At 37.9% G+C, this 15594-nt stretch overlaps 1 protein-coding gene across 4 annotated transcripts in view; it reads right to left on the bottom strand.

Moving 5' to 3' along the window:
- PPHLN1 (periphilin 1) overlaps positions 1 to 15594 on the bottom strand; it is a 141143-nt gene that overhangs the window by 118664 nt on the left and 6885 nt on the right. For 2 of the 4 annotated variants that reach the window (XM_077833995.1, XM_077833976.1), the window contains exon 2: positions 975 to 1024. The exons of 1 other annotated variant lie outside the window; for it this stretch is intronic. In XM_077833995.1, the coding sequence (XP_077690121.1) occupies position 975 (1 nt within the window). In that variant the 5' untranslated portion in view covers positions 976 to 1024. Of the gene's footprint in view, positions 1 to 974; positions 1025 to 8950; positions 9019 to 15594 lie in introns of all 4 variants that reach the window. One more of the 4 variants, XM_077833980.1, reaches the window with a different exon arrangement.

The raw sequence follows: 15594 nt of genomic DNA on the forward strand, positions 1-15594 counted from the left end.
AAAAGTAATTCACTCCACTTTCTAATAAGGTTGAACAATTCCAAAATATTACATTTCATTTTCCATTTAGCCTTTCCATGGATCAGTTTAGTCATCTGTAAAATTACAAAAGCATGATACAGAACTCAGAAGAGAGCTGGGAAGCTTAGCATGTTTAATGTGTTTTTAAATCAGATGAAAGGTACTCTATATATACAAAATATTTGTAAAAATTATGGTCTCTGACAGAATGAAAAATCTCTTTTTCTTGGAATTAAATTAATTAGAATTTCTATTCTTAAATAATCTGTATAAAGTGTATCCAGGTTTGAGTACAACCATTACTGTAATAAGAAAACCTCACAATCCAGCATGTAACATAATTCACCAAACTGAAGAGATCTAGTAGGAAGTGGCAAAAAATTACGAAAACTGAAAACCCCAATCTGAAATGTATTTTGGGATGGATATAGAAATACAGAAGAAAAACACATCAATTAAATAAGAGTTTGCTAAAATTACATTTAAATTTTTTTCCTCTTGGGTAAAACTATTCCATTTTCCAAAACTATTGGGGAAAACTATAGGGTTCCAACTATTAAAACTGAATGGTCCATAGAGAGGAAAAAACAGCCATAGGAGACGACAGCCGACCTATAAGTCCCACAGTACAGACCCTGTACAAAGTTTTTAATGAGGAAAGTCTTTAATAAAAAAAATAAGGAGCAGGACATGCCAGAAAGAGACAACCCACCGACATTCCGAAGGTGAGGACCTATGAAACTTTCTGGTGTAACCTCATACCAGGAAAAACACCAAACAAAAACAAACCCAGAAAACAACTGTACTCAGGATTTTTTAAAAAGAGTAACCACAAAAATCTGGTAAGAAATAGTGCAATAAATAAGCTTAACTGTTACCACAAGTAGTACTAGTTTAGCTATATATATTTTGCAAAAGAACACAAACAAAAACTTTGTATCTGTACCACTTACTTTTGCGTCTATTTTATCAACCAGTATTTGAAGTCCCATTCAATTAGTTCCTATGAAATTAAAAACAAAAATACATTAGCAAAAAACAAAAAAAACCCACCAAAATACAAAACAAAAAACCACCAACCCTACACATTTAAAATACAATAATTTTGCTTTCTCGCTATTAGTTTTCACCATGAAAATTAATCAGTTGTGGTTTTTTTAATCCAAATTCTAAATGATGAGCTAGAAGAGATCCAGTGTCACTTTCTTCCATCTCCCTGAACTAGTGCAGAATGGTCCACTATCCTAAACCAATGAGATGTAGCCAGTCAATTCAAAAATATCTAATTTCAATGTCTCAACCTTCCACAGCCAATTATTCTAGTCACTTGACCTATCTGCAATATTTAATGTATTTTGGCTGTTTTAATCTGATTAGAAAGACAGAAATAAGAACCAGCAACATGTGACCAACCAGCACTCCAGACTACCAGTGGCCCACGACACACAGTTTAAGAACCATTAGTCCAATGGTGGTTCTCAATCTTTGGAGTCATCAAGGCTGGCATTAGACTTGTTCAGGCTCAGGGTTGAAGCCTGAGAGCAACCAGCCCTTCAGCCCTGGGCAGTGCGGCTCAGGCTTTGGCTTCAGCTCTGGATGGCAGGCCTCAGGATACAGGCCCCTCCACCCCATCTGGGGCTGAAGACTTCAGGCTTGGGCTCAAGTTTCAATCCCCCTTCTAGGGGTCATGTAATAATCTTTGTTGTCAGAAGTGGTCGCAGTGCAATGAAGTTTGAGAACCCAATATAAATTTTACCTTTGATAATTTTAAACTAACTCCCTAGGAGATAGCACTTTCCCTAGCTATATGAAGTATCTGTACATAATTATAGTTTCCACCATTAGAGCCTGTCTACATTATAATTACAAATAAGTCAGGGGACCTATTTACAACTTGGTTCCATTTTAGAACATAGATGGGATTTTAACCAAGTTCCATAATTCGGACACGTCCAAAAATTTGGCCCAGTTACAGAACTTAGTTAAGAGCCTGTCTACCCTACTAAATAGCACTGTGTTGTAACTAGATCTACTCTGATTGGTTGACCTAGTTACAACACAGGTCAACCTCCAATAGGCCCTTTGTCATCCTCTCTCTAAATTTTTCATATTAAGTACCGATTTTTGTTAGGTGCTTAGCACCCTTATCACTCTTTGAAATCACTGGATTCCCAGATATCCTCTCTGTTGTAGTGGTTAACATTAGAGTGTTGCACACTTTGTTGTTTCTATAGGCTGAGTGCATTACACCCACTAGAGCCTCTTACATTCCTCCCTTCCTCTCCACAAGCTCCCTGTGTTACACCATCCTATTCCTGCTATTTCAGGGACTCCTTGCAACCCCACCCCTCCCCTCATGCCAGTGACTCCATGTGTCCCCCATGTCTACCTTTCAATTTTTCCAATTTTCACCAGAATCCATAAGGTTCTGGCCATTGATGCCTAAACCATTTCCTGAAATTTTGGAACTGATCGGACGTAGCATTCAAAAGTTGGAAACAAACGCCGCCAAATTGAGCGTAAGGCCTTCCTTTGCTTGATCATTTAAGCCACTTCTGGCACTCTGAGGTTTGTGGTTGGCAGTAAGCAAAAATTCCACTCGCCCAAAGTCTTATCAGTTTTCACTGCTGCTGCTCCAAACACTGTGGGCAGTAGTGAAAATGGCAAGAATCATCATAAATATTCTGCTGCTGTTTAAGAATGCTTTGAGTAGAAGCTATCCACAGCACAGCAGCCCTCAAAAAGAGAAGCCAAGAAAGGGATAGAGAAAGAGGCACCCACTGTGAGCAACCAGGTTGAATGAATGATAGAATGCAGATACACACATATGTGATGCCCATCACATCAGTGAGGAAACTTGGGGAGAGAACGAGTAACAGGTATACCTTCCACCGACTCTCACGAGAGTGAGGAGGCTCTGCAAGTGAATTGGGGAAATGGAGAGAATGCTTCCTCTGTCACGCAGCAACAGAGGGGGCTAAGTACAGACACATACTAGACAGAGTCTACTCTGAAAAATGGAACCTGCAAGCAATCTGGGGCAATATCCTCTTCTTTCCACTCACAGAGGAAAGTATGAGAGAACATTGCCTTTTCACCTAAGCATTGTCCCTGTACAGTGGGGCCCCTATTCCTGTCTCTGCATAGTAGGTTTAATCCTCCATCTTTTAAGTATCTGGTGAAATTTCCACATCTTAGACTATCTGCGACTGCACAGGAATGAGTAGGCAGATAAATAAACTGATGAGATAAGACAGAATAGGGAAATGCAGTATAGACAAAGAAATAAGGACAAAAGAGAGAAGGAGAGGAAGTAGTGAATACACTGCAGAAAAAAAACAGAAAAAAGGATGAGTCACTTAAGACAACTCAAGAAAAATACACTATGATCTACTATAGGGAAGAAGAGGAAGAAAATGTGAAATGAAGTCAGGATGAGAAAGATACTATACTTCTCTTGCTTTTGATGTTGCAAGTTATATTATTACAAAATCATTAAACAGAAATTTCACTTGCAACATGACACTACTGAATACACACAACTGTTTTATTCCTTTAAACAGTTACAGCTTGAGGCAGAGACAAAGAAGAATTTACCATTTAAGGGGACTGACTTTGAAGGGAGCATTACCCTAATATCTTTCCTATAGTCACTGACAGAATTAATGATTAAATATATTGTCATCTTTTTATTTCCTCCACCAGCTTCATTGGATTCATGTCTCATTTTCAAATAAGAATTGCTTGTAAACTGTAGTGTTCTTGTCCTTGAAAATTCTGTTGCACAAGCTGAAGTCCTATCAGCATTTATAAAGTGCTTATCAATGTGGTATCTATTGGCTGTACGTGCATTAAAAAAGATGCCAAGAATCATCATTAAAATATACTCATGGTTGAGAATGTTATGAAGTAAATTGATTTAATTGGGCTGATAAAGATACACAAAGTGGTGTTAGACACTTCATAAAAATTTCAAAACAGAACTATTTTAAATTTTCATAAAAAAGCTACTAAATTTATTCAACAATTTATACATACAACCATAAAATTAAATAGCGTAATTTATTTTGAGTTACAAAGAAAATGAAATAAAACTTCTATTGACTTCAGAGGAAGTAAAATTGAGTCTTTATTCTCCTTTGTAATTGAAATATCTTGTATTTATATTGAAGTTTTCCTTTAAATGAAATATTCTGTTCCAAGCAGCTTCAGCTGTAGAAGAGACCACAGGTCTGTGTGTCTAAGTATTTCTAATGCACCAATTACTGTGATATCTGAATGATAAGTAGGATAAAGTTTACACAACAGTGATTAACTGAAAGTCTAACTTGCTTTACCTTTTGCTGATTCAGCATAAAAAGTAATTCTATGTAGTCCACCATCCCAGTCAATTTTAAGTGTAATGTCTTTTAAAGCTCTAGCACAAAAACTGTGTTGTATGAGCATTATTAAGGAAAAACCAAATTTGGATTAAAAGGATTTAATAGTTTTATTACAAAAGAAATATGGGCTTCCTGAGGGTTATTTAAAGCATTCATGTGCTGAGGTGATGTGCATGAATATACATTTGTAAATAAACAGCTGAAGACCAACATTTTCAAATAAGAGCTAACTAAGTTACCATGTGTGGGATTTTTTAGTGACTCAAGGTGGTCAATCTATTTTGTTTATCAAAAAGAAGGTCAAAGAGTGACTTGATCACATTCTAAGTACCTACATGGGGAACAGAAATTTGATAACAGATGGCTCTTGAATTTAGCAGAAAAAGATATATCAAGATCCAATGGCTGAAGCTGAAGCTAGACAAATTCAAACTAGAAATGAGGCACAATTTTTTTTTAAACCACGAGGGTAATTAACCATTAAAGCAACTTACCAAGGGTTGTGGTGCATTCTCCATCACTGATCATTTTAAAATCAAGACTGTATGTTATCATAAAAGATATTTTCTAAGTCAAACACAGCTATTGGACTTGGAGCATGAATTAATTCAAGGAAGTCCTTTGATCTGTGTTATAAAGGTGTTCAGACTATGATCACCATGATCCTTTCTGGCTTTAAATCTATGACTGAACAAAGATTTAAGAAGATGAAATGAGATTTTCAAAAATACACAAGAACATAGGCATTTAAGAAAATAATTAACTATCTAAATACAGACAGGCTCCAATTTTTAAAAATTTAGCCAAAAACTTCATTCATATGAAGGCTGATCATACATTTTTTAGTCATCTGCACAAATATCATCTGTCGATATTTGGAAAGTTTCCAAACACCACATATTGGATTGGCCTATTTTGAATCCTGCTTTAACACATGCAATCATGAAATTCTCCAAATCAGTGGGATTACTCACATTAGTAAGGATTTACTGGATCAGACCCTAACATTGTAATACTATATTCAGAATTAACTGCCCTCTCAGTACAATAAAATTTCTCTCAAAGTTGGATACTGTATATTTTGTCTTGTATCCAAACATATGTGATAGATATTGACTGTACTGCATTTACTTATAGAGAACTTTGACCTCCATAATTTTTCTAATACAGTATACTCTTGGATTTCTAAAACCTTATTATCAGAATCCCATTATTTCTGGATAACACTGAGGTTCAGATAATAGAGCAGAGACCCCCCTGCCCGGGGAGGCCATCCTGCTGCTGAATGGCTCCTGTGGCAGTGCAGGGAATGCTCTACAGTTCTGCTATCCATGGGAGTGAATGACTGGGGCCATGACAGCAGAGCTGAAGAGGACTCCCTGAACTGCCTCTGGGCCGGTGATACCTGATCTCTTCAGGTGCAAGGTGTAGAGAAGGCTAGTGTCCTGACCAGGGATCTCTGCTCTGCCCCACCAAGACCGCAGCCTCCCCCCTGCCCCTTGCGCGTGCAGTAATGCAGGGAGGGTGTACATGTAGCATGTATTGAGATGATGTTTGCTTATTTTCTACAGTAATGTAACATAAGTAGGCCCAAAAATCTATTTCCTAAAAACAGGTTTGACAATAGTCAAGAGAGGCATGGTAAAGTACGAATAAAGTGAAGTGAGACAATTCAGAGATGAATTAGGGCATAACCCCAGTTCATGTTGTAAACACGTTTTAGTCCTAACTGGTTTTTACAAATGTTTTAAATAAAATGTTAATGTTTTGGAAAATGCTATCTATATTGATGGTTACCGGTCGGGCATTGAAGCAGATGTTAAGATAATGCTTAATGTTAAACAGCCAATGAAAATGTAGAAAATATTTAATTACAGTTACGGAAATACAGGTATGGTAAAAGGAGGATTTAATGTTCATTAATTAAGTGGCATTATTATAGTTGATTATAAAAAGGGTAGTAGGTCGGTTTTAGATAGGCACGCCAATCCCGCATCAAGGTACTGTTAAAGAAAGGATTATATCCACACTCCTTAACCAGAGGCAGAACAGCTATGCATTCATCTTTTCACCTTAGAATGTGAGTAGAAATGCAGTGCATGATCATACTGTAATGCATGATGCTTGAACTATTTTATATTAAATAAAATCCTTAATTTTAATCATTCACTGTGTCATTCACTGTCCTCCACTAAATTAAATTATCTGTAACTTCCCTGGAGGTGCAAACCTTAAGGAATTCAGTTTGGTTTTATTCCTTATGTTTAAACTACTAATTGGAAACACATAAATCAAAGGTTACAAGTGGCAACGCAGGGAGCCCTCTGCAGCCCCACTGTTATGGGACTGAGTAGGGCTATGACAGCAGAGCTGAAGGGAGCTCCCAATTATATGCCCTCTCAATTATATGAACTCCCAATTATCCAAATAAAATCCATTCTATTCAGATAATTGGGAGTATACTCTACTGTGCTACTTAGGCCTGGTCTACTCCTAAAATTGAGATCAACCTAACTACATTAATCACAGCTGTGAAAAATTTCACACCCTCTGGGATGTAATTATATTGACCTAACTGCCATTGTAGATGCAGCTAGGTCAAAAGAAAAATTCTTTCATTGACCTACTTACTGGCTCTTGGAGAGGAGCATTACCTACTTTAATGGGAAAACTCCGATCAATGTAGAAAACATCTACATTACAGTGCTACAGTAGTATAGACACACCCTTATTTATTTACTGTATCAGTTTATATTGCCTCTGGGTCAGTGGTGATTGTTTTTATTGAAGTATTCTCTCAGCTAATGGTGTTTCACCATATGTGGGAGACTTATTCTATTAATACTGTAAACACAAGCTGCCCCTTTGTGGCTTGCTGCCAAGAATCAGAGCAAGGAGATTATCACAGCAATAGGCCTTGCTTTGTGCTAGTGCAACAGACCTAATAAAAATTATTTCCTTCTCCACAAAATAGACTAGGATTATGTGGCTCACTTGAAAGTTTTAGGTTTTTACTTAATTTTTATTCCAGCTTTTTCCTCTTCTCAGTAACATGAATAAGATGGAGGGGGTTGAGATACATGAGTGACAGCCATCAACAACTTTTGCAATAGCAATCTTTTCTCTGTGGGTTTCTTGTTGAAGGACAGCACCTCAGGAGGAACCCTAGAATTCTCCTTTTTATGGCACAAGGTGGGGAGTTACCTTCTCACCAGAGTGATGTCACTTGCCATTTTGTCACCCTCTCCTCCTTTTGTATTAGTCTTTAGCTGGTAGGTTTAGTCCTCTACCTATTATGTGCATTTGGTAAAAATTTTAAATATGAGTACTATATGTTTGTAAGGAGGTGGTTGGGGGAGAGAGAGATTGGGTAAATTTTGAAAAGAGAAGTATGTTGCTGAAGGAAAGAGATTTGGAAATAAGTAGAAGAAAGGAGAGGGGAAATCGCAACCTCCTCCCCTGCATAAGAATGTAGGGAAGGAGATGAGGGAGTAGAAAAGAGAAGAAAGAGGAAACAAACAATGAAAATAATTCATGGAAAGATACATCATGATTAAGGATTTGATTTTGGCATGGGTATTTTTATTAAATAGACAGGAGGCAATAAGTCAATAAATCACAGAAATATACACAGGGCAGCATTAGGGGCTAGCAAATGGGGTAATTGCCCAGAACCCCACACCATGGGGGCCCTGCAAAGCTAAGTTATGGGCAGCAGGGCTTGGGCTTTGGCTTCAGTCCAAGCCCCACCTGGCGAGGCTGAAGCCTGAGCCGAAGAAGTGGACATCTGTTAAAGTCACAGAATCCGTGATCTCCCTGCCCAAATCATATCCTTGATCATAATCAAATACAGGAAAGAAAGGGAAAGCATGGAGTGGAGGTAGAAAGATAAAAATATAGAAAAAGGGAGAAAAATTACATTTTTAAAGATGTATTAAATAGAAAACTGATTGACAACGTTACAGTTAAATACTGTAAACAATACAAAACTGTTTTATTCCTTCATCTTACAGAAGATATGATCTGGAGTGAGTGGCTTGGGTGTATGGCAGCACATTTATTTTTTCACCTGGCTATCGAGCATTGGGTAAATTTTTCAATTCCTGATGTTTATTCTGGTAAACAGGCAGCCCTCTGTCTTTTGACAACTACAAGCAGTGTGATAAAGAGGAAAAATAAATTACGCTACCTCATCTATTCCATGGAGACTAAACCATCCATCACAGTTATGACTTTTCCACGTTCTTGTACAAAAACCAAACAGTTTTGCCCACAATATATGGATAATTTTGGGAGGATATCCCCATCTGGGATTTCATTCACTGCTCTCTAATCCAGAAACTGAATGGAGGCATTACCCCAGATTACTGAGACATTCTCATCCTGGTACCCCTTCTCAAGTTCTGTGGCCGCTGAAAATATCAGTGGGACGGCAGTGCTGCTGTACTAGAAGGATCCCCCCATCAAACTCTCTGCACTTCCTTGCTTGTAAAATAATGGGTAGATATTACATCTGAACAAATTCATGACACTTCAGACCCTCATACCTGATGCAAACTCTCCATCATGAACTTTAAGTTCCTTGAAAGTAGTTTTCTTTGCATTTCTCTCCAACCTAGAGTGAATGATTGGGTATGTCAATTTGGGAAACCCACACACAACATGATTCACTGGCAAAGAACTTTGTTAACTCCAAAGTAAGGTTGTATATGGTGCCCTTGCAGAACATCAAGTTCAGCAAAACTCAAAGCTTCTGAAAACCAGGAAATACAGAGTTAAGATACATTCCCACACAACCTTAACTCTGGAGCTGGCAACAGACACTTGGAATTATCTGCATGCACTGCAGCTGCATGCACTGTGATAGGTGTAAGTATTGAACAGTGGAGAAATTAGAAGGAGCAGCTTGGAAGAGCTGTGACTGTGATATGAGGTGACCTGAGGAGGATGCAACCCTCTGTGGAAGTGTGTGATCAAAGGGAATAGGTACACAAGTATCTTGGAATATCCAGTATATAGCTCATTTCAGCACTACTGTGTGTAGCCTGTCCCAATAGCAGGCACAGTGGTCTTCTGGCCATGGGACTGTCAACAGTTAGGTGGGAGATGAGCATGGTCTATGAGTTTAACGGAACGTAAGCGCAAGTATGGTGTTAGATGGCATTGTGTGCATAAGGGTGAAGAGGTCATAAAATTTAGCCAAAGTGTTCTTTCTGTCTACACTACAGTGAGTGCTGCAGCTGTGCCACTGCAATGCTGTAGTATAGACACTTACTATGCAGACAGAAGGGATTTTTCCATTGATGTAGGTAATCCACCTCTACAAGTAGCAGTAGCTGCATCTACAACACAGGTTGCGCCAACCTAACCACAGCACTTGAAGTGAAATTTTTCAAAGCCCTGAGCATTGTAGCTAGGTCAATTTAAATGTACACCAGGCCTAAGTGTTTGAGTGTAGGACAGATGTACGTAGTTCCTTTTCAATGTAGTATAAAGGCAGTGTGGGTGTATATATTATGGGTATGGGGGCATCACTCTCAGAGGACACAATTAAGGCTGAGTATTGCCTGGTTTTAGAAATGTGAATTTGAAATACCTTAACTCATTCCTGGTTTTCACAAGTCTGAATTTTACTGAACTCAGCATTCTGGAAGGACATGATATACCTTAACTCTGCATTAAGTAAGTTTATTTATCAGTGAATTTTCTAGGGTGGTGTTTTTTTAATCAGGGCTTTGGAGCGGAGCCCTCAGCTGGAGAGCAGAGCAGTGGAGCCGCAGGTTTTTGCCCAGAGCTGGAGCGGAGCCGGAACACAGAAAATCTTGACTGCTCCAGGCATTTTTTTTTCATTTTCAATCCAAAATGAATTATATTTAGCAAGAAAAACCTAAAGGTGCCAAAAAGTTTCAGATTCTATAACAATTGATATTAACATCTACTTTACCACTTTACGTAATATGTCACAGTTATTCTCATTGCAGCCGAAATCAAGATTTAATGTACAGATACAAAATTACAAAGTTTTTTGGAGAGATGCTTTATTAAAGAATCAGGTAATTATCAGACATCCAGCAACACTGCAGACTGCTCCCACCCTTGTGCCAAGGTTAGATGAGTACGCACTCACATCGATTAATTAGATAAGTATGTGTTGATACTTCTTTTGTAAGGGTTGATCAACGAGACGCGCTGAGTGCTGTGATTACGGAAAAGGGTGCCGCAAATGCAACATTTAAGATATCACAAACAGATATATTGCAAAAAAAATAATGTTTTTGTTTACTGATATATTAAGATATCGCAAGAGATATTAACCACTTAAGCTCATTTCTCACATGGGCTCCCGTTACTGGTACATTTGTACATGCTCCCTTATCACTCCGGTGGACTTATTTTATAGGTCATCTGTTCAACGGTCTTTTGGTAGCATTGTTTGTCGTTTTAAACTTACTGAAAAAGTCGCGTGCAGCAGGCAGAAAAATATACAGTAAACATTTTTGCATAAATTAGGAGTGATTTTTTTGATATATCCAGAGTGATTGGAAAATGTCCAACACAACTTTGGGGGTGAATCCTTAGGTCATTTTAAGAAAAAAACGTTTCTGTGAACACGTGTCCTAAAATTCTTCCTAAGAGAGCTACAGTCCCTTCAAGGAGGTGATGAAAAGTTAATTTCCGATTAATATCTCAAAAACACTTTAATATAAAGTAATAAAATTATGTCTGTATCTTAGCGTTAGTATGTGCTACCATATTACATTATCCAAAATTATTTAAACCATAGGTGTCCCAAACTGGCGGTTGGTCATTTCATATTTCAAGAAACGCTTGTCGTCAACTGCCGCTAGCTAGGAATGGTAATATTATGTTCCATAATAAGTTAATAATTTTTGGTTATTATTATTACGTTTAAAATGTATGGTTCCAAAGTTGAAAAATAAGTAATAAGTAAAATTGTTTGTATCACTCTAAGCATCTAAGCAGATTAAAATTTTTAAACCGTTTTCTCGGAAATGGTTAATTATACAAAATAAATTCAGAGTACCATTTTAATATATGTTTTAGCATTAAATCATATTCCAGGGTCGTACCTGTTAAATAGTCGAAGATTTAAAATTTATTAAATAAAATTGGCCCAGTCCCTCCAGTTCACGACGCCTGTAGTTTAAATAATTTTATTTAAATGATGTTGTGTGATAGAACATTGGAAATAAACTTTAACAGGAAAGCGGATTCAAATTGCAAGCACAGTCCTTTTAGTAAAGAGAGCAAATTTTCAGAAATGTGTTTTTCCTTCATCAGGCTGGAAACGTTATACAAGATAGAGCAAATAACAGGTCCTATCTTGTATAATCTATTCAGGCTGATGAAGCAAAAACATATTTCCAAAAATTTGCTCTCTTTACTAAAAGGACTGTGCTTGCAATTTGAATCCGCTTTCCTGTTAAAGTTTATTTTCAACCTTGTAGCGTGAAGCCTCGTTAATTCCCAACAATTAATATTGTAGAACAACAATAGCACATACTAACGTTAAGGCACATACCAAATTTCATTGATTTATCTATATTAAAGCGTTTGAGATATTAATTAAAAAACTTGGAAAATATTTCGAATATTTTTACAGCAAAATTTCATAAGAAAAACTAACTTGCAGTTTATAAATAAAAATTTATATTATGTATATTAAAAATACTTCTTACTTCATTAAAACTGCAAGAAACATGTTAAAATATTAAAATATACTTTAATAATAATTTTGTGTAAAAAGAAAATGCGATTATTTTTGTTCAGAAAATCCAAAATAAATTTGAAGTACCTTAAGTGGTTAAGATATCACAAGCAGGTACATTATAAAAAAAATAATGCTTTTGTTCATTGCTTTTCAAAGATCTTAACAAGAAACATTTGTATGCGGTAGCAGCACACGAAGTTTTAGCCATGGCGTCAACAAAAACAATCAAATCTGCCCCCCCATGATTGATAGCCTATTTACGGGAAAGGATCTCAACAACGTCTTTACTTTTGAATTTGAAAAGCCCAAATTTTGGCTTTTGGGAAAAGCAAAGAAGAAATCAGCAACGTGCAAGTTGGAAAAGGAAGTGAATGGCGACCTCAAACCAAGTAACTTCAAGACAAGTGAAGCAAGTGCCATGAAAAGTTTCAACCTATATAAAACATAACCATCTTGAAAACTCTGGTTACAAAAAAGGACCAGGAAGATAAGGCAAAACAGAAAGCTGACGCAACTAAACGATGTTCATCTGGCTCTTTGAAAACTTCTGGAGAAAAGATTTTTTGTGGAGCTTCATCTGAAAAGAAACCCAAAATTGAGCAAACAAAACTTAACTCATATTTGAAGTCCTCAAAGGTTACAGTCACCATCGATGCCAATACTTTCCGTGAAGGGCTGATGGAAATGGTTTGCTTGAGTTCATCACGGCTCACGACCTTCAAGCTAAAGAACAAAGGATTCCAAAAAATTGCAGATGAAATGAGTCAGCAGCTTGGTGTTTCGACAGGGCACGATGCAATTCATCGTTTAGTTGTCAGCATAGCTGAGTCTGGTCGCGAAGAGCTCAAGAAAGCTTTGGAGCAAAAATTGTGTTACCTGAAAATGGATGCGGCAACCCGTGGAAACAGAAATTTCCTTGAAATCAATGCTCAGTACTAGGAAGAAAAAGAAAAGATAAAAGTGTGGTAAAAACCTTAGACATAATCAATACTGAAGGGCATCACAATTCTTTGTACATGGAAAGTCAAGTAAAAGCTATTTTAGAAAAATTTGGGATCAGTGAAATGCAAATGCTCAGCATCTGCATTGACAATTCAGAAAACACAACGTGTGCCGTCAAAAATTTCAATGAGGACAATGAAACCATTTCTACCTCTGAGAACAGGGATGTGGAAAGAACAAGCTATTTTGCCTGATGAAGGAACTAAAGGAATGGATGAAATCAAACTCAACTGCTGCTGGATGCTGCTGCGCAATGGGTTAATGACCCTAGCCTCATACTTCCAACATGGCTTCATGAGGACAACTCAAAAGTCCAACTGATGATGTGTGGTATTCACACTCTTCAGTTGGCAATCTGGGATGAACTGAACAAAGAACATGCGAAGAAATTTCTGGCAAAAATTCGACAAGTCGTCATCAAACTACGAACACCAAGTAACTCAATCACTGGATACTGTGACTCGCTAGGGTTCAACATTTGCGATGATTGATCGGCTTCTTGTTTTTCAATCTTACTGTGAACAAGTGCCTGCCTCTGGAACAAGAGAACTCAAGTTAACAAAAGCTGAATGGGACAAAGTGAAGAACCTGCAAGACCTCTTGGCAAAGCCAAACCAAACAACCGTGACTCTTCAAGCTGTTGATGTAACCCCAGGAGTTTTAATGAAGGAATAGCGAAAACTGTCAAAATTCTTGCAAGAAAACGGTGGACAAATTGCAGAAGGAATTCTATCCTCCATGCAGAAATGCGAAGAGAAGCTTTTTGACAATATTCATTTCCTTGCTGGAGTTTATGTTGACCCATGGTATCGGATTCTTCTTACCTTAAGGGAAATACCAAAGGCAAAGGAATGGCTCCTTGATATTGCTCAACAACTCAAAAAAAAAATCTATTGTTACATTTGACCTCAGCAAAAGAGGTTGAAGAAAACGAAACAACAAAAGGAGTCAACAATCAAATCTGCGGTTTCGGAAAGTTCACATCCTTCAGAAATAGCAGGCTGTTCTCAAACTTCTGTCTCCGCTCTGAACTTGTTCAAGCGTCCATCCCTGAGATGTCTTCAACCATCAGAGGGAAATGGAGATAATTCAAGCACCAATTCTTCAGAAGATGATGCCTTCGAAAAGGAATTGGATAAACAAGAAAGACATCAGCGAGTTTCTGCGATTCATAATTGTAATGAAGCATTATTAGAGAGAAACTTTCGGGAAGATTGTGAGGTGATGGAGTCTATTGGTAGGCTAAAAGTTAAGTCTGTTTTTGAGGCCATTCACAGCTACCCACACCGCATTCAGGCTGCCTGTAGAATTGTTTCAAGCATGCCAACAACTCAAGCTCGTGTAGAGCAACCGTTTTCGGCTTTAAAGTTAATTTTAAATGATTTGCGGCAGGCTATGAAAGACAACTTGATTGCTGCAATAATTTTTTACAGAATGAATTATGAATTATTCTAGTTTATATCATTGTTGATGACATTTAAATTGTTTTAAAAGTATGAATAAAAATAATGTTTTTTCAAAATTACAGTATGCATTTTTTTATTTAGTTAAAAATTAATTTGAGTAGGAGCGTGGAGCGGAGTCGGAGCGGAGCTGGAGCAGTCATTATTGGTGCCAGAGCAGAGCTGGAGCAGAGCAATTCAAAAATTTGATTGCTCCAAATCCCTGGTTTTATTTATTATTAATATAAACAGAAAGGTTGTTGGTAGGTGTTAGTAATTAGTAGAACTTAGGCAGTTCTAATTATAACATTCTTGTGCAGCGGAGACACTGCTCTGGCCAGGTAACAATAATAATACCTGAGACACAAGATGGGTGAGGTAATATCTTTTATTGGATCAACTTCTGCTGATGAGACAGACAAGCTTTTGAGCTTATACAGAGCTCTTCTTCATGTCGGGGAAACATACTCGGGGCAAGTCTACACCACAAAATTAAGCTGACCTAAGTTACACCGACGCATAACCACTGCAGTTTTATCAGCTTTACACATACACACTATGGTCCTTGTGTCGGCGATATGCATCCTCACCAAGAGTGCTTGCACCGATTTAACGGATAGTGTGGGGAATTGCGGGATGGTTCTGAAAGGCAGCAACAGTCAATGTAAGCAACACACTGGGCTTCGCGACACTTGCGAGTTAGAGCGCATTAAAGCAGCCCCAGGCACCCTACTTCACTACCCGCCCATGCTGGCAAGGCACACAGAGCACTCTGACTCCACAGCTAGAGTGCTCCTGGTACTCCACCTCGGCGAGAAGATTAACATTTGTTGCGCCTTGGCTGAAACGCCCACGCGTCAGTGTGAACAAGGTGTTGCATTACTGTGCTCTGATCAGCCTCTGGAAACGTCCCATAATCCCCTTAAGTCAAGTGGCCACTCTTCTCATGGTTTGGAATCGCGCCAGGAACACAGATATGCCCTTTGAAAGCTCCATTTCTGACAGCCGGCATGCT

The sequence above is a fragment of the Eretmochelys imbricata genome, chromosome 1, assembly GCF_965152235.1.
Source record: "Eretmochelys imbricata isolate rEreImb1 chromosome 1, rEreImb1.hap1, whole genome shotgun sequence".
In the NCBI taxonomy this organism is placed as follows: domain Eukaryota; kingdom Metazoa; phylum Chordata; order Testudines; family Cheloniidae; genus Eretmochelys; species Eretmochelys imbricata.